Source organism: Mchenga conophoros, linkage group LG11 (genome assembly GCF_057382185.1).
Source record: "Mchenga conophoros isolate Kocher_MC1m ecotype Shallow Benthic linkage group LG11, M_conophoros_male_GT1.1, whole genome shotgun sequence".
NCBI classification, from domain to species: Eukaryota; Metazoa; Chordata; class Actinopteri; order Cichliformes; family Cichlidae; genus Mchenga; species Mchenga conophoros.
In genome coordinates this window covers 38,894,018-38,919,961 of record NC_140536.1, presented here as the reverse complement: position 1 = coordinate 38,919,961, position 25,944 = coordinate 38,894,018, and the positions used below count along the sequence as shown (strand labels likewise).

At 48.1% G+C, this 25,944-nt stretch overlaps 2 protein-coding genes across 3 annotated transcripts; one reads left to right on the top strand and one right to left on the bottom strand.

Annotated features, from left to right (window-relative positions):
- Nucleotides 1–210: 210 nt before the first annotated feature.
- pogzb (pogo transposable element derived with ZNF domain b) lies at nt 211–18,436 on the bottom strand. 2 transcript variants are annotated; one of them, XM_085292941.1, is made up of 19 exons: nt 18,099–18,436; nt 16,873–16,991; nt 16,649–16,732; nt 15,927–16,150; nt 11,145–11,238; nt 10,914–11,069; nt 10,728–10,841; nt 10,456–10,645; nt 10,238–10,389; nt 10,044–10,144; nt 9,811–9,957; nt 9,578–9,712; nt 9,305–9,507; nt 9,061–9,207; nt 7,892–7,951; nt 7,688–7,800; nt 3,356–5,005; nt 3,240–3,276; nt 211–3,164 (listed from the first exon to the last, which is right to left on the bottom strand). In XM_085292941.1, exons 2-19 carry the CDS (start codon nt 16,985–16,987, stop codon nt 1,250–1,252), a joined length of 5,637 nt encoding a protein of 1,878 aa, XP_085149067.1. In that variant the 5' UTR covers nt 16,988–16,991; nt 18,099–18,436; the 3' UTR covers nt 211–1,249. The 2 variants fall into 2 exon arrangements, with proteins under 2 accessions (XP_085149067.1, XP_085149068.1); XM_085292942.1 differs by lacking the exon at nt 18,099–18,436 and adding an exon at nt 17,123–17,416.
- crdhl (cone RDH-like) lies at nt 17,855–24,108 on the top strand. The gene is made up of 7 exons (XM_085292943.1): nt 17,855–20,198; nt 20,508–20,642; nt 21,729–21,920; nt 22,011–22,172; nt 22,251–22,370; nt 22,567–22,771; nt 23,580–24,108. Exons 1-7 carry the CDS (start codon nt 20,060–20,062, stop codon nt 23,683–23,685), a joined length of 1,059 nt encoding a protein of 352 aa, XP_085149069.1. The 5' UTR covers nt 17,855–20,059; the 3' UTR covers nt 23,686–24,108.
- The last annotated feature ends 1,836 nt before the right edge of the window (nt 24,109–25,944 follow it).

Below are 25,944 nucleotides of genomic sequence, written 5' to 3'. Positions count from 1 at the left end.
ACTTGTTATGAAAGCGTCCTCCTGCATTGTCATTGTCACTCAGACTCTGAACCCGCTGGTCGGTTTGGTTTAGTTTCAGCAGCTCGTCAAGCCAACAGCAGGTAAACCTGATAAGATAAAAGTCACATGGCGCTCTGCTGATTTGTGCAGAGTCACCGTCAGGCACAACATAAAGTTGTTTTCTGAGAGTTATAGAGACGGACTCAGAGGTAGAGATTCTAGTTTTATTAATGAGGAACATTATCTAAAGTCTGTACAGCAGCACCAAAACATCATCAGCTTCACGAGGAGTCATAATCAGACGGACACTTCCTGGCCACAAGATCCAGACTAGCCAATCGGCTTCCAGGACTCCATTGTTCATCAGAAGAGAACCAGCATTCGCCTTGCGTTTTTCGCTTTAGGGTTGACGTGATCGCCTGAGTGGGATTACTGCGACCACCCATGATCATACCCAAACTCCACTCATGCTCTGAACACGGGTGGAGTTTTTGGTATGATATGATGCCATCGAGGCGGAGGTCCACCTCTGCTCACTTTAATGACTGAACCGTTTGATCACATTAGAAAACACGCTCACTTTCTGCACGCGGTGATGAATCTGCACCTCCACACGATGTTTTCACCTGCGGTCGTTTTTTGTGACCGTTTCGGTTTGTTAGCACATTTCCGTGTCAGTTTTCCCGGAGGATCACATTGGCCGAACGAGTCGACCTGGACGCAGGAACTTCTGGAGAGGTTTTTAACTATTTATGAAACAGACCTAACTATGAGAGCAGATGGAGATGGATCCTGATTGGCTGGTCTGGAAACAAATCTTACTGTAAATACAAAAACATAATATGAGCGGTGACTCGGCCACTCCACGATCCCTTTCTGTGTAAAACTCCAACATGTCTGTCAGAAAAGCACCTTCAAGGTTCATTTATTACCAAAAATAACAAACGAAGCAAAAATGTTCCCATCTGTCCGCATGGTTCACACGAACGGGGTGCAGTTCCCCTGTCGTCGACTAGATGGTGCTCGAATAAAAGAAACTGAGAACGCAACGATCAAGGAGCAGTTTCCACCGTTGTACCCCGGTTCGCCCCCAAACCCCCAGTGCCTGTAACGTTAGCACACAGCTGCAGTTGCTTACAGTCGATACCTTGACAGGTGTGCCCTCACCAACAGAAGGTTCCGTCCCCAGACCGTCCCCCTGTAGTGTTAAGAGATGGTGCAAAGTCAAGCTTGTGGACCTCCACCTAGTTCAGCTTTCCTCCTTCCTGCTGCCCTCTTCGCCGTTGGCCTCGGCCCGGCTCTTCACTGTTATCTTCCACTCGTCCCCAACCTCCTCGCCAATCACTATCCTGGTCTCTCTTCTCTCCTTGCTCACCTCCTTCCTATCCTCTTCTGTCTCCTTGCCCTCTTCTTCACTGTCCTCCTCAATTGTTTTAACCTCCTGTTTCTCCTCACTGTTCTTCCCGTCTTCCTTCTCATCTTCCACCATCTCCTCCTCTGTCCTACCTTTCTCCTTAGCTTCCTTCCCTTCCTCCTCCATCTGCTCTCTTTGTTCTGACTCCTTCCTCGTCTCTTCCCTGTCCTCTTTCTCTTTCTTCTCTTCATCTTTTTTGTCCTCCTGATTCTCTTCTGATGTCTCTTCTTTCACAGCTTGTTCCTCCTCCTCTGAGTCCTCTTCATCCTCCAGTTCCAGCAGATCTGGAGACTCTGTCTCTGAAGCTTCAGCACCAAGCAGGATCTCAGTCAGCATCGTCAGTAGCTCGGACTGAATCCCGCCTCTTTTATCAGCTGTTGTTCTGTTGTCCAATTCCACGTTCTCCTCTTTGGGCCCCACCAGGAGACCCGTCAGGTCAAACGACTTCTTCCAAAGCTGTGGGACTTTATTCAGGTGTGTCAGAGCCTCGACCAACCAGTCAAATAACACCTGACCCACATTTGCTTGGAGGGACTGGGGTGATGTCTCCTTGATCTCCACTGGATTCCTGGCAGTGAACTCTGACCAGCGTGACAGCAGGAAGCGCTGCAGCACCGGCTTCATGCAGATCTCCAGCGGCTGCAGACAGAAGGAGCACCCACTAGGGATGACCACTGGCAGAGTCCCTGAGCTGCTGATGGAGGTGAGGAAATGATCACCCAGGTGCTCCCGATGCCGGTCCAGGACCAGCATTGACTTACTATGCTGAGCCGGGCCGGTGCGCAGCCACACCTTATTAATCCAGAGGTCCAACGCTTCCTCGACCGACAGCCCTTCTGGAATAGCCTCCAGCAAAATGAACTCTGGCAGGTCTCTTTCATTGAGGTTCCTGTTTCCCAGCACCAGAGCAGGTAGCATGGTGCCGTCAGCCAGCACCGTCAGGTACACGGTGAGCAGAGGCAAAGACCCTGTGAATTCCAAGGCCTCTGAGCGGCGAGACTTCTCCTGAACCAATCTCAAGTCCACAAAGATGCAAAGCTCATCCATCGCGGCAACGGTGCTCTTTGTCAGCTTGTGGGCCTGGATGATCTTCTGGGTAAACTCCTTGAAGGTCTTTACTTTGGCTTCCAGAAAACGCGGCAGGATGCGATCCAGTGTCGCAGCCCTGCCAGAACTCTGCACACCAAGTCGGTGCTCCAGCATGAAGTTCACCGCCCAGTCGTAAGAGATGCGGAAGGAGACACTAAAACCTCCTTTCTTCTTGAGGGTGGAAGCTTTGTGGAAGAGGTTGCTCTCTGTGATAGGAAGCTGCTGTTCACGCATGGATAGCACCCAGGCCACCATACGATCCGCACCATTGGTTTGGACCTTCTGCTCCTGCTCTTTTTCCTTTAGACGCTTCCGGGCCTCTTTCAGCCAGGATCGGATAAGCGGAGCCTCTGTTGCAAAGACGCGAGAGGCCTGGCGGAGTCCATCACAGAGAGCAAACAGGGCAATCCTCAGCTGACGGGCGGTCAGGAAATCCTCACGCTCTTTAGAGGCAGGTGCAATGGCCGGTGGTTGGGCATGGCCGTTTGCTGTTGATGGCATATGGAACTCTGGATCTTTGATAAAGTCTTCCTTAACCTCTTCAGTTTCTTCAGCGTCATCCAGGTCGTCCAGTCTCTCATCATCAGAAAAGTCCAGGTCCTCCACAGGGCCCATCGTCTCGTCCACGCTGTCCAAAACCTCATCCACCTCAATCGCTCCACTGCAGCAAAGACAAACTTTTATTAGTAGTTCACATCAAATAATCAAACATTTAACTGTGTGGATCAACACATACCTTATTCTGTCTTTGAGAAACCCAACTTTGATTGATCCTGTAAAAAACAAAAACAGCTCTTTGAAATTCAGAGCAATAAAACAGCTCCTTTCAGAGTTACCGAGTGAAATACTGACCTTTGTTTAGAGACGACAAGCCGTGATATTCCCAGAAGCAGCTTGGCTGTTTGCACAGGTTGGCTTTGCAGACGATGCAGCCATACACGCTCTCGTGGCGGATGTTCTTCAAGTTGCAGTTCTTGCACCTCTTGGACACATTACTGATCTTCGTCATCCTGTGCCTTTGTTTGACTGGCTCCTCTGCAACCTCGTTCCTTGTCACGCGCGACGTTGCAATCTCCATTGTCTCGAAGTATTTCTGGGCACACTTGGCGAGCTGATTGCCCAAGCGCTTGCGGAAATTTACCTGAGTAAAAAGACCATCCTGTACCCAGGCGGGAGGGTTCTCTTTGCGGCTCTCACGCAGCACAATGAAGGCGTTGACGATGCTCAGGTTGATCAGGAACCAGAAAAGGCTGCGCCAATGACGGTCCTGAGGGACCCCTCCCAGCGGGTTGCACGCCAGCAGCTGCTTGCAGATGTCGACACCCCGCATGTTCTCCTGCAACAAGCGGAAGGCCATGGGGCGGTCAATGGGGTCCAGTCCACCTACCTTGGTTTGAGACCTTCTCCAAACAGTATCTGGCTCATTTGGAGTTGCATTTGTTGATAGACACCCCATTTCCTTGGTATCCCTCCAGCGAGTGGCTAGCAGGGGGCCAAACTGTCTTTGTAGGAAGTCCCCTGGTTTCTCTAGCTCGCCCTCCTCCCACAGCTCCCTGGGTAGGATGGAGCTGGGAGGAGGGAAGGAGCTGGAGGCATAAATGCCCTGATCCAGAAGCTTCTGCATAAGTGGAACAGACGTGAGCGAGTTAGCAAGGTAGAGCTGGTGGTGTTTTCCCTCCAGACCGTTCACCAGTTCCGGCACTACGGTGAAGCCTGGATCCTGACCCGACTTAACCCCCATCTGTATGAAGAGACGGTGGCAGTAACCAGACTTTGAGTCACAGAGCAGCCAGACCTGAGGTTGAGTCTTCGGGTTCCCTTTGGTTTGGCTGCTGCCCTCTTCCAGGCTGGGCAGCAGCGCCCTGTCGATGGTTAGGCAGCAGTTTGGCCGGTAGGCATTCCACATTGCTTTGCTCAGGATTTCCAGCATCGGCCTGAAGATGTGTATCGAATCGCTGGGATTGCTGGTGCCACGGTACTCGTCTGTGGTGAAGCTGCCCATGCGGATGTTAGTGGCGATCTGCTTGAAGCGTTTAAAGCTCATTGCTCGATAGAAAGTGTAGCTGTTGTCATAGTGACTCCAGGACCAGTAGTGCGACGGGTCGGGAAGGTTTTGGATGCCCATCAGAATAACCAGGCCGATGAAACCTTTGATCTCGTGGGTGGTGACAGGAATCCAGTCAAGGCAGGTGTTGCTGAGGAAACGGCAAGTTTTGGCGTGGGCATTGGTCTCATTGGTGATCAGCTCAATGAGTGCTGCCGGGAAGACCAGGCTGAAGTAGTCGATGGCGTCGCTGCTCTTGGACAGGAAGTGGTGAGGGCCGCTGTTCTGCGTGAAGGGGCGGATGGAAGAGTAGGCATCATTAACCCCTGCTGGTTGTTTCCAACCATCTGCTGACTTCCAGGAGGGGTCAGGAAAGTCCTTGTTCTGATCTAGATCCCTTCCTTTTGAAGATTGTGGCTCCTCACTGTGGCAGAACTGGATGTCCGGTTCAACATAGGCTGGAACAAAACACAAAAAGAGGCTGGATCAACTCTACATTTCAGCAACTTAACAATCTGATTCTTTGGAATTAACCTAGCCACACAGACCTGGCACAGGTTCGGAGACGTCCTGTCTTTAAAAGAGAAGTCTGAAATCTAGAGCTAATAAAACTCTCATCACATTTAAGTGACATCTTTATACCATTGTACGTGCGTCAGCAGGTTGGCCGAGACGCCGCCATCACTAAAAAAAAAAAAAAAATTCAGCTAGCATCTATATCACAATCCTGACATCAGCATGACCTAGGCTATTTCTGAGTATGCACACTTGTGTATACTTGATAGCTGACAGGGTGATTGAGGCTCACTAGAGTCGGCGAGAACAGCGAACTCCTCGCACATTGTTTTCAAAGCCCCCCGCTGACTTTTGCTGCTCAGGTTAAACATGATGCCGGGGCGATCGTGGCTCAAGAGTTGGGAGTTCGCCTTGTAATCGGAAGGTTGCCGGTTCGAGCCCCAGCTCAGACAGTCTCGGTGGTTGTGTCCTTGGGCGAGACACTTCACCCGTTGCCTACTGGTGGTGGTCAGAGGGCCCGGTGGCGCCAGTGTCCGGCAGCCTCGCCTCTGTCAGTGCGCCCCAGGGTGGCTGTGGCTACAATGTAGCTGCCATCACCAGTGTGTGAATGTGTGTGTGAATGGATGTGTAAAGCACTATACAAATACAGGCCATTTCCCCAAATGATATATAAGTTACTTAGATAAATGTTAATGTTAGTTTCATTTCAATGTTGTATTTGTTCCTGAGTAAATCGGTTTGGCTGAGATTAAAGTTCAGCTTCATAACTGCACCGTTTTATTTAAATTTAAAGCCTTACTCTGAGAGCTGTCAGTATGAATTTCACCCGTCATATCCCCTGATGTAAAATGTGCTGTTCTTATTTAAACAGCTGACTCTGAATTAAATCTAATATTAAAAAGATTTTAATTCAGGAGGAAACATTTTCACCGGGAACAAAAGCAGTGTGTTAATACGTGGAGATCCTGAAGGATCCGACAATGATCAGATTATATTTGAAATATTTGTTCAGTTCTCTTCCGAATTACTGCAGCTGTCGGCTGTAAGCTTTGAGTGATTACTAAAATTTTCTAACATCTCTCCTGTTTCTACTAAGAGAGATGAAGCGTGTGTTTCTGTCATGTAGTGATTGTGTTTAACTGTATGAAGGTTATGAGACATGAAACCGATCATATGTAAAAGCAAATTTTGCCAAATTGCTTATCTGGAGCTGTGATGTCATCACCTACACTGTTGTTCCAATTGTAGAACGATCGCGCTGCGTTATCGGGAAGACCGCCAGATTCCCGTGTGAACTTATGAAATATGGACTAGCAAGAACGTGAGTGCAGACTTGCGTACTTGAGTGTTGAGAAACAGCACTAATCTCTGCCTGTTCTGCTGCTCACTGCTGAAAAACACTTAATCACAGCAAGATTATTCCCTGATAACTGCAACTGCATGCTTCCTCTGTGAACCAGTTTAACATTAGAGTCTCCACAGCTGCTACAGAGTAGAACCTGGATCAAACAGTTAAACGCTTTGGAGTAAATTAAGTGAAATCTTATTTTAATTAAAAAACATTTAAAAGGTTAAACATACACGTGCATCAAGAAAACATGCATGAATGGGAGCAGCAGCTCCGTGTTGTTCAGGAAGTCAGAGGCAGAGTGGGGAGAGTGGGGACGTTTAATCAACCGGAGGAGCAGAAACCATCTACCAACCAAGGAATCAAAAATCCAGGCTTTGTATTTCCCAGCTGAATCACTTCTCATAACTTCCTGAAACGGAGAAAAATCCAGATGTTCTGGCTCCGCTGTGCAGACAAAAGCCTGTACACTATTCTTCATACAGGAGAAGCTGCGAGGCCGAGGTTAGTTTGTTCACTCCAAAACTTTCACCCTGACGTGACTGACGTTTAGAGCAGAATGCAAAGAACGGGACTGGAGCCTTCAGACTGAGCGACACAGCTGAGGCTCCAGGAAGTGCCCAAGTAAACATTTACAGCTCAGGCAGCCGAGAGCCAGAGGACAGATCTTTAACACTGCTTCAAGGTTGGATGAGTGGACAAGCCTGGAATTTTCCATGTTGCATCTACAAACTTTAAACAGCGATTGTTAGGCTGAGTAAACCTCGACCCCTCCCCCGTTGTTCCCCCGGTTGCAGAGACTGGAAACCTTCCAGTTCTTTGCCGTCACAGCGATGGATCAATTCCAGGCTCCCCACCAGGAAAAGTGTGATTTAAGAGGAAAACAGAGAGACCTCTGTGAACGCCAAGAACCCGTCGACCTTTCAGCTTCAGAGACGTCAGCTGATTTCCCCCCGAACAGCAGTTTCATCAGCTCCACTTTATCCTCATCGGGGTGTTTGTGCTACTCTGCAGCAGCTGTGGAGACGCTAACGTTGCACCATGAAGAAACCTCTGCTTGACACTTTATTAGCTACACAAGTGTACATGCACACACTACATGGTGTGTGGCTGTTGTGTGGATGTTATGTACATGTGTACACATTGTGTGCGTGCTGTACCCACTGAGCTGCCCTTTGTTTTAAACGAGCAGCTGAACGCAGCCTGTTTGGGTGTAGCAGCGATTGTTGCTGTAGATTGTGTTGTTATGGGTGTAGTTGTGGTGGTGCGGTCTTACTCCTGATCCTGCAGGTGGTGCTGTGATGCTCCGAGTTCATCAGCAGGTGATTGGCCATCAGGTCAGCTGTCTGAGAACTGAACTCACACCTGAAGCACTGCAGGTGGAACGGGCTGAGCGGTGAGGAAGAGAAGAAGAAAATGAGGAGGCGGAGCTTCATCGGCAGCACGAAGACCAACCTGATCAGATCAATGAGGTTCTCACCATGGAGGAGGCAGCCTGTGCAGGGGGACGGCTTTGTCTTTGGAGCGCGGGACGTGGTGGCTGCAGATAAACGATCGAGCATCCATAAATCCAGATTACTGCACGCACTACTGCTAAATAGGGCCGCCACAAGCGATTACTTTGATAGTCGACTAGTCACCGATTATTTTTGCGATTAGTCGACTAATCAGATCATCCATTGGACGTAAAACTACAGCTTATTGCACCAGCAGCATCTGCTCTTATATAACTATCATTAGCTTACAGCTTTAAGTGTTTAAGGTCTGTGCTAACTAACAATAAAGACAAGATGATAGTTTATTACATTTTAATGAAATTTGCAGATTGTTTCGGTGAAGTTTAATAAACTCCTTGCTATCTAAAATATAACAGGACACCGGAGTAAATTCTGGAGCATCTCACACTTCTGATAATCAGCTGTCTGCTTGACGTTTATTCAGCTGTGTAAAAACTATAACTTTCATCTCAGCCAAACCGATTTACTCAGGAACAAATAAAATACTGAAAAAAGCCAAACAATAACATTTTAAGTTATCTAAGTGACTCATATATCATGTTTAACCTGAGTAGCGAAAGACGGCGGTGGGTTTGAAAACGATTAGCCGGGAGTCCGGTGTTCTCACGGCTCTAGTGAGCCTAGCCCCCGGCTCGCTATCGAGCTAGTGGGTAACAGACGTCTCAGAAAACGTCGGAGCGCTTTTGAAAATATGTGGTGTCCTGATAAACTGAGCAGATATTTGAGGTTTACACAGCTACATTCTCGCCTGAAAATATGTTAAACGTTTATTTTGTGACCCAGAAAGAATAATAAGAGTAATATTAAAACTAACTAGCTGCCGCCATTGTTGGAAACTGCGCTGGGCTGCGCTATGAATTCTGGGACACAGCTGCTTCTTCTTCTTCGGGGTTTAACGGTAGCTGACATCCTTGTACATGCAATGCTGCCATCTCCTGTTTCAGTCCGTTATTACACTCTTAAATCCTGCTACTTATTCCTGCGTCTTTTGTGATCTTACAAAGCTTCAAACGACGTGTCGACTATTAAATCAGTCGTCGACGATTTTAATAGTCGACGTAATCGTGACTAGTCGACAAATCGTGGCAGCCCTACTGCTAAAGAATACTCCTGCAATACTCGGATTACTTACTTGATCATGTGAGCAGCATAGGCCCGGGAGCAGCAGCTGCTGTAGGGGCACAGCAGGCAGTGGACGTGAGTCGGATAGTGGGCGGAGAAATCGGAGGCGTCGGTCCCGCACTCCAAACACACCAACCTGTCGTCATCACCTGACCTCCTGCAGGAGGAGCGGAGAGACACACCTGAATCATGTGACATCAACAACACAAGAGGAGGGGCCCAAAATCGACGTCACCTGTCACCGTCAGCCTCACCTGTTGCCATGGATTCGACGGCTGCCCAGCTTCTTGGTCGGGGACCGCGGTAATTTTGATGCTGTGGGGTTCTTCTGGATCAGAGACCTCTGTGGCTCCATCTTGATCTTGATTGGCTGGATGAGGGAGGCGGGGTTCTGGAGGAGGCGGCTTCCTCCTGATGTCACCAAGGGCCTTATCTTGCCATAGGTCCTGATGGTCACCTGAAGACACATGGACCAGTAATGCCACCTGTCTGGAGCAAGACATTTAAATCAAGACGAAGGCACTGACCTTTGACCCCGGCGGCAGGCCCTCCAGCTGAGGCGGGCGGCGGAAGCTGCGGTGGTTTTCCAGTTTGTGCTGCATCTTGTCTTTGAGGAAAACAAACTGCAGACGACACCTGTTACAGTGGAAGGCCTGGTTTATCTGGGAACAGAGAATTTCAAATTAAAAGACCCATCCACTTCCACTGCAGGAAGTCTACACCTGGTGTTTGTTCGTCTACACCTGGTGCGTGTGCTTACCTGGTGTTTGAGCAGGTGCTGCCGGTAGCTGACGGGATTTCTGGTCACTTTCAGACAGAAAATACAGAGCAGGAAGCACGAGTCTCTGTGGAAGCTGGAGAAGTGCTGAAGGACGTCCGAGTAGAAGGACGAGCGATACGAACACACCTGCGAGGTCGTAACACCTGAGGTAAGGATCAGACCTGACCTAGGACGGCCCGTAGGTGGGAAGGGGCGGGTCAGTGGTCACTCACCTGGCAAACGTAAGGCATCTCACCCGGTTTGTGGTTGGACTTCATGTGGTTTAAGAAGAGTGGCTCGCTTTCAAACGCCCACTCACAGATACGACACATACCTGAGAGACAGACAGGTGACAGGTGAGCCCTGAGCCAACGCAGCTCGTCACACATGCAAAAACACAGGCAAGCACTCCGTGTGTGGGTCTTACAGGAGGAGAGGGTGGGGCCGTGCACCTGGTCCTCGTGGCTCTGCAGCTGAGCGTCAGACGAGAACTGACGGTAACAGAACCTGCAGCACTTCCTGTCATCATCGCCGCCGCCATTAATCAGCTCTGAGTGCTGGAGCATGTGCTGCATCAACCTGCACACACACACATTAAACATACAGAGCACCGCATCTGTATCCCGCGTGTGCTCAGGTGCTCACCTCAGGTTATTCTCTGACAGGTGAGAGCAGATCTGGCAGGTGAAGGTGGAGGTTTTGATTCCCAGTGGGAGGGGCTTCCTCAGACTCAGATCACCTTCAAATGTGCCATAATAAAACTCCTCCACGCTCATCACCACACGGGTGGAGTCAGCCGAGTTTGTGCTGACAGTCGAAGGGGCGGAGCGAGCGGCTGTGGGAGCAGGTGACACACACACAAAGGTAAGACGTAACAAATCTGAGCACACACAAGCACTGACAGGTTATTGGTGTACCGCTGCTGATGGGAGTGGCTCTGGTGACGCCATTGGCTGAACCTAAGGGGAGGGCGGGGGACCCAGCCACCTTCAGTGTATTGGCTCCGCCCACTTGGGTCACGTGGAGGTTAACTGAAAAACATGAAACTGGTCAGTTTGAGTCGTCCTAAAAGAAGCTCCTCCCACTCTAGGTGTCACGCTCACCGGGTGCTGGTGTGCTGGTGCGAATCGTCAGCGTGGCGGGCAGCTGCATGGCAGTGAAGGTCGAGCCGGGCTGGGTGGGACCTCCTGAGGGGGCGGGGCCTGACCTTACCGGCGACACGCCCACACTGGGCCGAACCAGCTGACCCAGCGACGGGGCTGTGGACAGGAAACGGCTGATTAGCGATCGGCTGACATCGATCACGGATTTCGTCACCAATTAGATCGACCTACACCGGATGAGCGTGAGCGGCTGCACCGTCTGACCCGGCTGCAGGTTCAGAACCAGAGGAGCGCCGGGGTTCACCACCGTCTGCACCGGGAAACCCTGTACATCCAAACACACGACATCACCATGACACAACGTGGAGACTCAACAGCTTATCTCAGATGTAGTCCCGCCCCCAAATCTGCCCCTGCTTCCTGCTCCTCTCAGACTGGACATCGTCACCGTCTAGAATCTATTCCATTCGATTTGAATCTGGGAAATTTTGCCTATAGAAAGGAAGCTGACACTCGCAAGACTTTATCAAAGGTGTGAGCATCACAGCGAGGCCTTTGTGTCAAAGTAGCTGAAGATAAAACAGAAAAACATGAAGGTGATTTTTCTGTTCTGGGATTTTATAAAAATAGTCTGCAGTACTTCTGCTTGTGGGGATAGGTTAATTGGATAATCCAAATTGCCATTAGGTGTAAATGTGCGAGTGAATGTGAGTGCGAATGGTTGTCTACGTCTATGTGTGTTCGCCCTGCGACAGACTGGCGACCTGTCCAGGGTGTACTCCGCCTCACGCCCTATGACAGCTGGGATAGGCTCCAGCGCCCCCCGCAACCCTGAAAAGGATAAGCGGAAGCGAATGGATGGATGGATATTCTGCAGTACATCAAAAACGAAAGAAAACCATTAAAACCCTTTGACTGCCTCACCAAGATAAATACAATGAAAAAATTATTTGTTCATATTTTCTATTCCTTTAGGTCAATAATGATCACAATCAAAAAAAAAAAAAAAAATTTATACACACCTTATAGTTTTTTAAATATTACCCTCTACCAAACGGTTGAGATGTCTCTCTATAGTACAACTACATAAAGTTCTACAGACATAACTAGTAGAAAAAAGTAAAGGTTATACTCATTTTGCAAAACAATAACTACCCAATTTTGTGTTTGACCCACTTTATTGTGGTAGTAAAACATCAAACATTGATGGATTCCATTTCAACAGTGGGCGTCATAATAACAAACCACAAAATGTATAAAACACAAAAATATTGTAAATTTGATCAAAACTTGATCTGCAATTACCGAAAATTTATAAACATACAAATTCACTTTTGACCTGTTGTTAACATAAACTTTTCACTGTAGTGTTGGAACAGCACTAACATTTTTTTTTTTATTTTCCAGAAAATTCTGGTGGTATATTATATACCATTGCCATTTTGCACTGAAAAATTTGAGAACACACTGAAACAGTTCTGGCTCTTTTCTTTTGCCGTTCATGCAACTTCACCAATACCCCTTGATGATTAGATCTTCTGGTGGTACACTGCAAAGCATTCCTGACTGGCATTCAAGCACAAGAAAACATTGCATTTTTGGCATTTCCATCTTGAGACGCCCTTTGGACAGTAATTGCATCGGCCTCGCTTGTCAAAGTGAAGTGGCCAATGCCCAAAGCAGTCATATCGCACATCTGGCTGTGGTTGTGAGGGTCTTGGGGTGTATCGTTTCTTTGGTGGTGGTGGAGAGCTGGATGATGGTTGGCCAACTTTGGATGCTGGCTTGTTGACTTGTTTCAAGCTATGCGCAACTGCCAGGCGGAATCTTTTGAGTGTGATTGGTTTCTGGTTTAGTTGTCCACATTCCCTCTTGTAGACCAGCCAGGAATTTGCAATGGACAGATCAAGCATGTAACCAAAGAGTGGCAGGTACCATCTTGTAGACTTGGCTGGGGTCTTGTACAGGTGTACCAGCATGTCAGAGAGATCTATCCCTCCCATATGCTCATTGTATGCAGGGATGAGTGATGGGCATGGGATCATAACTTTCGCCTTGGACTCTTTGCTCCAGTGTTTGACAGTTGAAAGTGGCATGATCCCAGAAGCATTACTTAGCAGGTTCACACATTTGTTGTCAAACCATTTAACTGCGATCACACCTTCAGCAGACCTGTAGTCAAAAGCTCCACGCCCTCTCTTCATCAGCTCTTTGTCTGTCATCAAAGTGGCTCCACCTGTGCGATTTGGTCGAACAGTGCCAATGCACTTGACACCCAATGAGGTGTCTAGGTGCTGGACCAGCTTAAAACTGGTAAAATAGTTGTCACAGAACACAACAGAAAGCCTTGGCTGTGTTATGGTTTGGCAAAGTGTTGTCACCACTTTGGCTCCCAAAGGTAACATCTGCTCCTCTTCACTGAGGGTAACGTTGAAGAATGTGGAAGGTCCCTGACCAGGTCATGAATGATGCCAGATGAACTTGCTCGGCAAAACACCTTAAAGCCCCATTCGTCTGGCTTGTTGGCAATATATTGACGGAGATTGCCAGCCCTTGTGCCTTTATATGCTACCATGACCTCATCTACGCTGTGCTTATTTGTTGATGGTATCTGGAGGCATTGCTCACGAAGCATATCAAAGAGAGGTCTGATTTTTTTAAATCGGTCTTGACTCTCATTGCACTGCTGATTATCACTGAAATGAATGAACCGGCGAAAAAGCTGGAATCTCTTCTTTGGCATGATATCTGCTATCACACTGAAACGTGACTCATGGTGCCAGTAATCCTCTAGCGATGGAAAGTTGAAAACACCCATGAATAGGAGGATTGCCAGAAAATCTTCAATTTCCTTAGGGCTAGTCTTGATTGTGTCCCCCAACTCTTGAGCAGAATACAGATTGGTATGATAGGCAATATGATCAATCATTTCATCAGTGAAGAGCATTTTGAAGTACTGGAATGGGGACTGTAGGGCGTCAGGCGTTTCGAAACTTGCATCTGGAACTTGAAATTCTTCAATGTCCTCATGCTTCCAGATTCTTCTTGTGTCTTTTTTTGGGACTAAAAAGGAAGATGGGTCTAATGTATCCTCTGCTTCATCCAAGGGAACTGTTTTTAGGATAGGTTTCCCTTTTTTGCTCATTTTACGCAAAAGTTTATTAGATCTACTTGTTGAAGGAGCATCTTCATCCAGGGAAACATCAAAGCAGCTTTCATCACTATCATCTGCAAAATTGGGTTGAAAATCTGGATCCTCTATTGGGTCATCATCACTCAGTTCACCATCGGAGTCCTGAGAATTTTCAGGTACAAGGGCCAGGTAGGTGCGTTGTCTTGCTCCATAAAAGGATTTGCAATCCATCTAATAAACATAAAAAAAAATACAATTGTAGAAATATAGTTGGTTTGATTTCCATGTACTCTAAAAAATAATCACAGAAAGTGAGTAAATCTTTAAACATTAGAACATTTTGTAACATACAGTATTTGTCATGGAAAAATGTAAACATGTCATATTTACATGTATAGATCATTAAATTATTTATATTCAATAGTAAATAGTCAATTTCATATGTTAAAACAGCAGTTCTAAACATTAGCTAAGTTTTACTACTCTTACCATCAATTGACAAATCAACCGTTTGGTTGAGCATGTTTTTAAAAAAATATTACGGATTTATTACAGCTATTTTCTGGTATCAAATGACATAATCATGTTCAGTAAAGACTCTGACATGTTTATACTGTAGAAAAATGTACTTACCTTTAAAGTTTTTAGCCAAAACAGTCCATGTGTCCAGAGTGATTTTTTGCTTTCTGATTTCTTGGTTGGAGGGTGGCAGATGAGGCCTGCCATATCCTGACACAGTGCCATCTAGTGTTTTTTTTAGGATAACATAACTCAACCAAGTGGTAGAGATGGCTCAATAAGGTTGAGTTAAGCTAAGTACTCCAGTTCATTATATATAGTCTCTCAAAATATGCTAAACCAAATGTTTGAGCAGGCAGTCAAAGTTAATCAACACATGAACATTACCTCTGAAGTTACAGCGGTTTTATTACAGACACAGCGTTTTGCATAATTTAAAAAAAGTTTAAATTTGTGCAGAAGCCTGTTGAACGGCAGAAATTAGGTTTTCTTTTTGTGTGCGTGACAAACAAACAAGATTTTAGACGGGACACACACACACACACACACACACACACACACACACACACACAGAGAGTAGTTTACGTCTTTGTGCAGAACCTGAGATTCTGGCGTTTCAGGCAAAATAAATTTATACTTAAAAATCCTTTCAGGATTTTAATGAATCGATTTTACGTTATCCAAGCTAGAATCAATTTTAATCAATAAATCGATTATCAAAACCCAGCCCTAACCAAAATCCTAAAGTGAACTTCCTGTTTTATGTCACCAGAGTCGCACTGAACCAGGAGAGAGTTTACTCAGCTGAGCAAGAGGATTTCCTCACAGACCGCTTTTCACAGCGCCCCCTGCTGGGCATGAGAAAGAATGCAGGTTTAAAATGCTGCACCCACGTTTTACATCAGGGTGGGGATCTCCAAGGGCTGGTGTCCTGTGGGTTTTAGATCTCAACCTGGGCCAACACACCTGAACTAAATGATTAGTACAGGTGTGTTGAGGAGGTAATGTAGCCATTTAAATCAGCCGTGTATGCTCGAGGACACGTCCACAACCTGCAGGACACCGGCCCTCGACCAGCCGAGGGAGTGGCTTAGTGACCAAAACAAAATAACCAAGATTATGATTTAAAATAATCGTGAGCAAAACACTAAATCACTGTTCCGACAGCCTGACTGCCTGCAGCGGTTTAAAGGGTGGAGCCTAAACTCTGGATTATTGTTCATGGTTTTAATTTATTACGCTAGAGTACACATGTATGTTTCACGTTATGTTACTCGTTATTCTCACGTTTTACTCATTTCACAGAGGAGCGTTCGGCCTGGCTGACCTGCTGAAGCACAGGGTCCGTTTGATTTCCATACCTGTGTAGTGGTGAGCAGGATGGGCTGGCTGCTGCCGGTGCCGGCGGCCGCTGGAAGTAGGAACGTTCCACCCGCTGTCTGAGTCAGGATGAGTGGTGGAGCTTGAGCCATCAGGCGTGGGGCCGTGGAGGCAACAGGGAGGCGCGGGGCAGAGGAGGAGGCGGTAACGACAGAGGAAGGAGGTATCACAGAGGAAGAGGAGACGACCTGGGCAGGTGATGAAGCTGAAGAAGAGAGAAAGGTTAGCAGAAGGACTCGGTGAAAGCTTTTACGGAGGGACGCGGAAGCACAGACTGCTCCTCCACATCCAGGAACACCTTCAGCTCACAGCACCGCGTCTCTGCTGCTTCAGGCTGTTCCAGGATCAGCTTCAGACATCGTCACGTTTGGTTCTCCAACAAAGCTGCTGAAGCTCTGCCTGTCCCAGAGAAGAGGTCTGCTGCTTTTACCTTTGACCTGCTGACCCTTTGCTGCCACTTTCCTCCACACTGTGTTAGCTCTGCTGCTCTGACACACGAACATCAGACAGAGAGCGCCACACTCAACACCTGAACCTGACGACACCTGTAAACTCAGCTTTATTCATCTCGTGCTAGATCACACAGTCAACAGTCATGCTGTGAGAGTCTACAGTGACACAACTGATCTAAGCATCCAAGTGAAGACGCCGTCTGGGGCTCCTGTTGTGTCATCGGCTATTCAAAGAAACACCGAACACATACCTGTTGCAGCAGGTGTGATGATGGGTGGGGGGGTCCTTGGAGGTGGAGTCTCAGAGACTGGGAGTGGAGATGGAGAATCCTCCACTACATGGGGAGAGAGAGAGAGAGAGAGAGAGAGAGAGAGAGAGAGAGAGAGAGAGAGAGAGAGTCTGGTTCTAGGGTTTGACTCAGGTCCAGAGTGTCCAGAACTGGTTTTAGAGTTTGGACCTGGTTCTGAGACTCACCTGGCTCTCCATAGTTGTCCATGAAGTCCATGTCATCTTCCTCCACACTGTCATCCACCTGTTGCCATGGCTCCAGCTCCTCCTCCTCACACTCCATAAACAACTCTGTATCCATGTTGCTATGGAAACCACCAGAGAAACCATCATTGTAACCACGATAAAAGAAAAATCTGACCAGCAGCATTTCCACTACGTCACATGACATTGGTACACTGGTACTGCACACCTGCAGCTTAGAGTTATATTTAACCTGAGAGCCAGGTGAGCAGGTGATCTTTTCACAGGTAACTTTAGCTGTAAATACTCGAGTGCGTTTAGTTTCAGAGAACACCTGTGAGCCCAAAGACCAATGAGAGAAAGGCGGAGTCGTCTCTCAGCATTACCACAGTGACATTAAACCAAAAACTACAAACAGACATGTCCTTCAGGGACAAATCAGCTGAAAGACTCTGTGGTGCGTCCACAGCCTGAGGACGGGTCCATCAGGTTTGATCAGCATCACAGACGCTGATGTTTGTGTCAGTGAACCTCACAGCTGCGCAGTTCAGTCCCGGTTTGAACAGAAGTCGGTAGATTTAAAACATTTATGATTTAAATGAGGACACCTGTGCAGTCCAGTCAAACACCTGCGTTTGCCGAACACGCTGATCAGGATGACCTGACCCCGCTGATCACGCGCACAATCACGGCAGCGGCGTTAGTGTGGACAGACTTCCGGTCACTGTGACGTTTCGATGCCTTCTGTTGCTGCCGTTTGTGCTCTGTCTCTTTGTCACGGCCCTTATTTTAAATAAAGTAGTGGTGTGATTAACAAAGGCTGGCCTTCATTCGCTCAGCTGACGGTGAAGTTAAACAACAGCAGCTCTGCACAAACTCTGACGTCGGTAAATCTTTTTAAATAAAGTTGGGTTCAATCAGCTGTAGTTGCAGGTGTAATGGCAGCTGCCGCCACAGGGGGCGCTCAGCCCGCTCTCCGGGTTTTTGTTCCTTTCAACCCGGCTGAGACGCGCCTGTCGGCGGGGACCCGAACCTACAGGCCGAGCGGGCCCAGCTGAGCCGAGCCGGGTCACCGGGCTCTCGGTCAGGACCAGAGCTCAGCACGCAGCGCGCACCCCGTCTGCACCGCCCCGCCGGGGGCAGCTTGTCGCTGCACGCCGAGCGCCTTCCGAAAGCTTCAGCGGGGCCTGCGTGTGACGCCGGGACAAGCCGTGCCGGGCCGGGCTTACCTGAAACTGGAGCGGCACCGCAGAGCTCGGACGGGTTCGCACGGCTCTTCTCGAGGCGCGCTCCGGTTCGACAGTCAGGGGGCGGGCCTTCCGCCCGCTGCCGTTTTACAACTGCGGATTGGTCCGCACAGACACGTCACTTCCTGTTCAGGTGGCCCTGCAGCTCATTGGTCAGTGGAATCTTTGTGGAGGAGCTGAACCGAGTCGCGGCCGTCAGGATAGAGGCGAGCAGACCGGATTACCGGGCCGGGGGACAGCGGGCTCCGCGGCCGGTCAGCGGGGAGCGGGGGGAGCGACGGGCGCCAGGACCGCCGCCACGCTTGGGCCAGGGCGCCATCTTCTTTTTGTTTTGTTTGGATGGGGCGTGACCAATGTCCGTGACGTCACGAGCTGAAAAAGCGCGTCGTAAAATAAAAACGAGTTTATTTTTTCAGGTGTTTGTGCTTCAGAAAAAAGTACCTCACACAGGTGAGGCTCACCTTTCAGCCAGGTCTCAACACAGTGGCACGCGCACTGAACTTCCTGTGACACGCTGTGATGTCATAATGAACCAGAAGTTTTCCAGAGTGTCTCCGCACAAATCACGTAAATCTAAAATGTATATTTTCTGAATCATTTTCAGCTTAGAGCAAAGAGAAGGTTTCATAAAATAACTAGCCCTGGCAGCATAACGTGCCGTTTTTGTCCCCGTGTTTCTGAAGCACACACCCACAGAGTGCTGATGTGGATCTGCAGACCTTTAAATTAGACTTTGGTTAGTAGAGTTTACTGACAGAGCAGATGAAACTCGAGCTGCGAGCAGGACTGTTATATGTATTATGTAGTGATTTTATTCTGATTTTATTTCATTTTATTGTTTACCAAAGAGCAGAGCGTCATCGAAGTCAACGTTATTGTCAAAAACTACATGTACAGATCACACACAGGAACCTGCAGGGCTCCCGTGGCCCTCAGCGTTACACTAAACAACATGAAAGTCTTATACACACAAGTGTCCAACACAATGCGAGTGTTTGTGGGCACTGTGGGTCAGAGGGCAGACGTGGGTGCAGGTCTGGTCGACAGGTTCAGCATCCTGACGGCCTGATGGATGAAGCTGTCTCTCAGTCTGCTGGTTTTGGCCCCGAGGTTCTTCAGTCTCCTTCCTGATGGCAGCAAACTGAAGAAGCTGTTGGACGGATGGGTGGAGTCACCTGTGACGCAGAGAGCTTTTTGGGTGAGGCGGGTGCAGTAGATGTCCTGGAGAGAGGGAAGAGAAGCACCCACGATCCTCTCTCTGCTCTCACTGCTCGCTGTAGCTGTTTCCTGCAGGCCCAGTGCAGCAGCCGTACCACACGGTGATGCAGCTGGTGAGGATGCCTCTGTAGAAGGTGCTCATCGTGGGGGTCGAGGCTCTCGCTTTCCTCAGTTTGAGCAGGAAGTAGAGTCACTGTTGGGCTTTACTGACCATGATGCTGTGTTCTTTGACCAGGAGAGAACTTCTGAGATGTGCACACCCAGGAACTTGGTGCTGCTTACTCTCTCCACAGCAGCACCACTGATGGTCAGTGGGGTGTGCAGGGTGTGAGTTCTCCTGGTCTATGATGATCTCCTTGGTCTTCTCCACGTTCAGGGACTCAGCCAGATGTTTAACTTCACTCCTGTCGTAGGTCTCATGGTTGTTGCTGATGTGACCTACCACAGTTGTGTAGTCTGCAAACTTGAGGAAGCAGTTGTGTGATGGTGTGCAGTCGTGGGTCAGCAGAGTGAAGAGCACATCCTCGGGGAGCCCCCGTGTCCTGCTGCTGGAGGTGCCGACCGACTGTCATCACTAACAGTTTCTTCTTCCTGCCCATGGCAGAGATTGGTGGTTTGTGGAACTGATTCCAGAGCAGCTCTGTGCTGGATAATCTCCTCTAATCTGTTAATCCTCCTTCTTCCGTCTAGTTTAGCTCCCTCTCAGTCTGTTCTGACCTGCAGGGATGAAAGCTGCACATTCTGGGGGCTTCCTGGTGCTGCCGTGGCCCGGTGGCGGCGGCAGCTCAGACCCGGCCCAGGGAGAGGAAAGTCAGGGCTGCCTGATGCTGAGATCTGGAGCTCTGCTGGGAGTCACGCTGATCTGTAAGATTTAACTTCTCATTAATTCAAACAGTGTTACATTACAGCCCAAATAATGTCTCAGTTAATAATACAGACTGAGAGCCACTGACCTGCATGAGGACAAATACATTCTTGTTGTTCTGCATTCGGGGAGCCGCTGCTGCTGCTGTGAGCTTACATGCAGAGTCAGTTTTGATGCAGGCAGGTTAATGTCAGCGTTCCTCGAAGAGTTCATGAAGAAATACAAATGCTGAGTTTCTCACAGAAATAACAGATCCAGGCCTCGCCCCACTGCTGCCGTACTGACAGAGAGTGTGTGTGTGTCTGCAGGCGTGGCGGTGTTGAGGAAGTGGATCGCAGGTGGAGTTTGTCGCTGTTCGGTTCGTCTGGATGGGAGAACAGTTGTGATCACTGGAGCAAACGCTGGCATCGGCAAAGAGACGAGCAGAGATCTGGCACGCCGAGGTCAGCCCGGTTTGATCCCGTCTTACTGCCCGAACACTCGAGTGTCTCCTACAAGAAAGGACGAAGCTTTAGAAGCTGCTGACAGGGAAACACTACAGTCCCATGTTGTGGGCGTGTTATTGTAATCTGAGAAACACCTGTGATCCAGCCAAACATTCCCACGCCATAACACTGCCTCCACCCTTTTCTCTCCATCCTCCTGATACAGCTTCATCTCAGTTTCACATGTCCAAAGACGGTTTTCAGAAAGCGCTTGTTTTAAAGTCTGATCGATACCCAAGGTCTGCACCTTGTTGTATCTCCATCCATGAAAGCATCGCAGTGATCGTCCTGCACAGCGTTTCAGGCCTTTTAGACGCTGTGAAGTTGTTTTTCTTACCATGGAAATAATTCTGTAATCTTCCACTTCAGTGTTTTCTGTGGTCGTTAAGGTTCTTGGTGCTGCTGAGCTGTTTGGTGCATTGATTATTTTAAACACTGATCCACTGATTTGATTGGCTGTTCTTTAGTGAACGTGGTGCTCAGCTGTGGAAATCTTTCTTCGTTTCACTCAAATGTGATTGAAAGTCATTCGACATCTGTAACAGTTCAAAGCATTTCTAGAAGGTCATGAAAGAAGACGAGATGTGCGCGAGGGCGACTAATCCTGGCTCAGCAGCCGAGGCCTGGGCGCGTCCGAGTGCTGCCGCCATGTTTCCCACTCCAGGAACAGAAACTCTTCTTTCTGTTCTTGTGAAAGCTGAAGTCTGTACATGTTTCACCTCACCACTTACTTTAAAAAAGCAATTAGTTACTAATTACTGATCACTTACTTAGTTACCTTATTACTTAGTTGCTTTTCAAAAAATGAATACACAAGCTGAATATGAAATAAACTGAATCGACCTTTCAGTACATTTTGTCTTCATATCAATTTGAATCAAATGTAAAAATCTCTTTGTTGTTTTATGAGTTTTAACCTTTTAACTTTACGCATCAAGCAAAAATGAAATTATTTCAACTGCATGTTCCAGCATATAAAATAAAATCATGTTTTGTGTTTGCACAGCGGACGCTGATGTGTTTGTCACTTGTTACTGCATTAAGGAGCCCGGGTAGTGATGGCGTGCAGGGACCTGACCCGGGCAGAACGGGCGGCTGAGGAAATCCGCCGGTCGACAGGAAACGGTAACGTGGTGATCAGACACCTGGACCTCGCTTCCACGTACTCCATTAGACAGTTTGCTAAAGACTTCCTGGACAGCGAAGAAAGGCTGGACATCCTCATCAACAATGCAGGTGAGTGCACCTGTGAACAGGTGAGCGCACCTGTGAACAGGTGAATGCCCGTTCGTCTTTTTGTCGTTCTGAGCATCCGTCTGTCTGCAGGAGTGATGATGTGTCCAAAACAGCTGACCGAGGACAACTTTGAGACACAGCTGGCGGTCAACCATCTGGGTCACTTCCTGCTCACCAATCTGCTGCTGCCGAAGCTGAAGAGCTCCTCCCCCAGCCGTGTGGTCAACGTGTCCTCCATTGCCCACCGTGGAGGTACCCCCAACCTCTTAAAAGATCTCAGTGCTGATGATGTTTGCGTTGTTTCTTTAACTCCTCATGTGTTTCTTACAGGTCGTATTGACTTTGACGATCTGTTCTTCAGCCAGAGGCCGTACGGCGCTCTGGAGAGCTACAGACAGAGCAAACTGGCTAACATCCTGTTCTCCAGAGAGCTGGCCCGACGTCTCTCAGGTCCCCACAAACACTGAACGCCACAAACGCTCAGAGGTCCCCGTAAATATTCAAAAGCCTCAGAGGTCCCTACTGTAAAATGGTTTGATGGGAGGAAGGGTTATCTCGCCTCTCAGCGCTGTGATGTGATTGACCGCCGAGCTCCCAAAAGTACCTGTGAACCCGCCTCCTGACTCTGTCCTCACCTTTCCTGCAGGCTCTGGTGTGTCGTCGTTCTCTCTTCACCCAGGCGTGATCCGGACCGAGCTGGGTCGCCATGTGGAGGGTTGGTTCCCCCTGGTCGGGCTGCTGCTGAAGCTCCCATCCCTGCTGCTCATGAAGACTCCGTGGGAGGGCTGCCAAACCAGCCTGTACTGCGCTGTGACGCCGGGCCTGGAGGAGTTGTCTGGATGCTACTTCAGGTAGGAGGCAGGGGAGGGGCCGAAGAAACACCTGTGCCTCTTTCTGTTCCCTGAGCATCTCAAAGTGTTAAAGTCCGAGGAGCAGAATTCAGGTAAAACAAGAGTAGACGGCTCTGATAATAAATGTGGGCGTGTCTGAGCTGCTGAATGGTAAACAAATAAAACCGTTCTGAGATCAGAGTTTTCACTTCCTGTCATTTCTCTGTTTCCTTTCATGAGATTTCTCCTCTCTCAGCTTTAAGTAGTAAACACGTTCGAATAAATGGAATAACTTTTTAAAATGATGTTACTGAAGCCCTCTGCGTTTCTGCCTGCCAGCGACAGGGTGGACTACTTTGTTTCAGCTGCTGCTCGCTAGCTTGACTGTCAGCGTGCATCCGCAGGCTGTGAGAGGCTATCACACTGACACAGATACCTGCTAATCACTAACATCCAATTAAAACCCACAAATTTCACTCACCTAAACCAGAGCTCCGCCTTCTTGGACATTAACCTAACAGCGGCCATATTATTGGTCAGACGATGTCATTAAAAATGAGGCTCCGACAGCACAAACACAGAGCAGAGGTCCAGGTCGCGCCTGCAGGCAGCGAGCAGCTACAGCTGCCTGTGTCAGCATCCACTTGTCGGTCAAAGAGGCAACGATGCAAACTTTGAACCTGGACGTTAGAAGAGCTGCAGGTTTTGAACTTCGGGTTGATTGATGAACAAAGACACGTTCAAACATTGCAGAGCTTTTCTGGGGTTATTTCCATTTTAAACTCATTAAACTGAGTCACTTGTTCATTGTTCATATCTGTGTTTGCAGCGACTGTGCAGAGAAAGAAACTGCTCCAGAGGGACAGGACGATGTGGTGGCAAGAAAACTGTGGGAGGTGAGCACACGTCTGGTCGGACTGAAGAACACCTGCTGACCTTTAACCTCTGACACACGAAGCAATGGAGCTGCAGACTGCGGACAAATGAGGACAGAAACAAACAGATTTACCTCTTGTAGAGACAAATGAAGCTCTGTGTTGTTGCCCCGTTTGAGTCCCAGATGTTCCAGCTGCTGATATTTGTCCTGTCCTCCAGAACCTGGACTCTCATGTGCAACATAAACCTCCATGTCCCCCGACTGTCCCCTCGCTGTCCCCTCACTGCTCCCTAAATATTTCCTGACTTTTCCTTCGTTTTTTCTCCATTGTATGTTTATTATTCCATCACGTATCTTCATGCTTTCCTCTTTTGATGCTTTCGCTGACTTCCTGTGTCCTCCTCTTTACTGGTTGCTGATGTGTGGAGTTCAGCTGTGTGGACGTGAAGCTTTGGGTGTTATTAAAGACAGTTTGACTGTTTCTATACTCTGTGTGTGTTTGATAGATTCAGTAATAATAAATCCAGAATGCTCTGTGGGTGGAGCTTGGCGAGCACCTTTCTTTCCAATAAATGAGGCCTCATTTCTTACGCGTGGTTCCAGCTCTTCTTGGTATCACAGGGTCAGAGTGCTCCAGAAGGGTTCATTTTTCAGCTTTGGGATTCTTGCAGTGACAGCATGGAGACACTTGCTCGGTAATAAGAAAATAATGAGATCCTACCGCCGGCTTTCACCCTTAAATATCCGTCTTACCTTCTCATCCATGTCGTGTTTTGGTGCATATGCTAAACTGGCCCTCCATGATTTCTTCTTCATGTTTCAGATCATCAAACAAAGCTAGCCTGTAAATACTTCCTCCTCAGAGCAGCATTCATGGTTCCCTCAGTTACAGCGAGTCGGACCACCACCACAGCTGCTGCTGCTGGGATGTTCTCTTTATGAAATCCTCTGTTAGTGTCGTGCTGATGTAACTGGACTCAAACTTTCCAGAGTTCAGCTTTGTCTCATCAGTCCACAGAATATTTCCTCAAAGCTTTACACTGCACTCGCTGACGCCTTCAGCAGCTGCCGGTCGAACCACAGCAGGGAAACTGAGCGGGCTGAAAAAAGCTGCCTTTAATAAACCCGAAGGTCTCTTATCAAGAGGTGCCTGTGGAGTCTGTTCCTTGTACCGGTGGGCCTTTCTGAGAGCTCTAATGGTCTTATTCTCTCATTGTAAAGCTGTCAGTGAACCATCACACAAGAGCAGGTGAGCAGGTGGCCATCGTAGTGCAGGAAGGCCTCAAAAAACCTTATTCTGAGGTCTCTTGGAACAGAAGCATCAGCAGGTTTAAACGTGACGCTAATGACGAGTGAATAATGAAGACGTGTTCAACATACAGTCCCAGCCAACCCCACGGGGCTCGTGGGTGATGAAGTCCCTGCAGTCAGGCTGGATGTGACATCTTTTTGAATATTTACAGCCTTTCCTGTTGAATAATTGATGACACAATCCTGAAAGGGGGGGGGCACTTCTACTTCCTGCTGAAATGGCGGCTCCAATAGTGGGGGGGGGCGAAGACTTCCTGCTGAGTAACGATGGATGATAAAGAAACTCACAGTGGACTGACTGTTATCTGAATCGCTTTTATTTTTAGTGAGTTCTTATCTTATTTTCAGTTTATTACTTTTATTGTTTGTTTATTTATAATAAAAATAAATTTGGAATTATAAGAAAGAAACTATTTTTAACCTTTGTTTATGTTTAACTTGCTATAAGATGGCTGACAGGCTCTGTGTCGCCCCCTGGTGTCATCCAAGTAAATGTACTTGTGCTGTGGAGCTGCACTTCCAGAAGGACGCGTGATACGTCATCGCATCCTTGCAGCTGTGCATGGTTTCTATAACACAAATAAGAAACTAAATCTTAAAAATAAATCCTGTGCAGTACAAAGTACAATCTTTTGATCCAGAATAAAGTCAAACAGTATCAGAAAGTAGCACAAGTACATTAAGCGTGTACTTAGTAGAGTAAATCTTTAAGTTGCTTGAAGACGTTTCACCTCTCATCCGAGAAGCTTCTTCAGTTCTAGGACTGAAGAACAGGGGCGATACAATCAGAGCTTTGGGGGTGCTGAGCACCCAGAGAGCTGCCCAGCCAGAGCAAGATAAACTTTACTCGTCACGATGAGACGTCGTCTCTGTCAGTCCCTGCATCCTTAAATGTCTCCAGTTGTCCCGAGTTGTCTCTGACTGTCTCCTTTGTGCATTTAAACGCCTGTTCCTCGTCTGTTGTATTCATCTACGTTATCAGTCATCAGAATTTTACCGTCTCTGT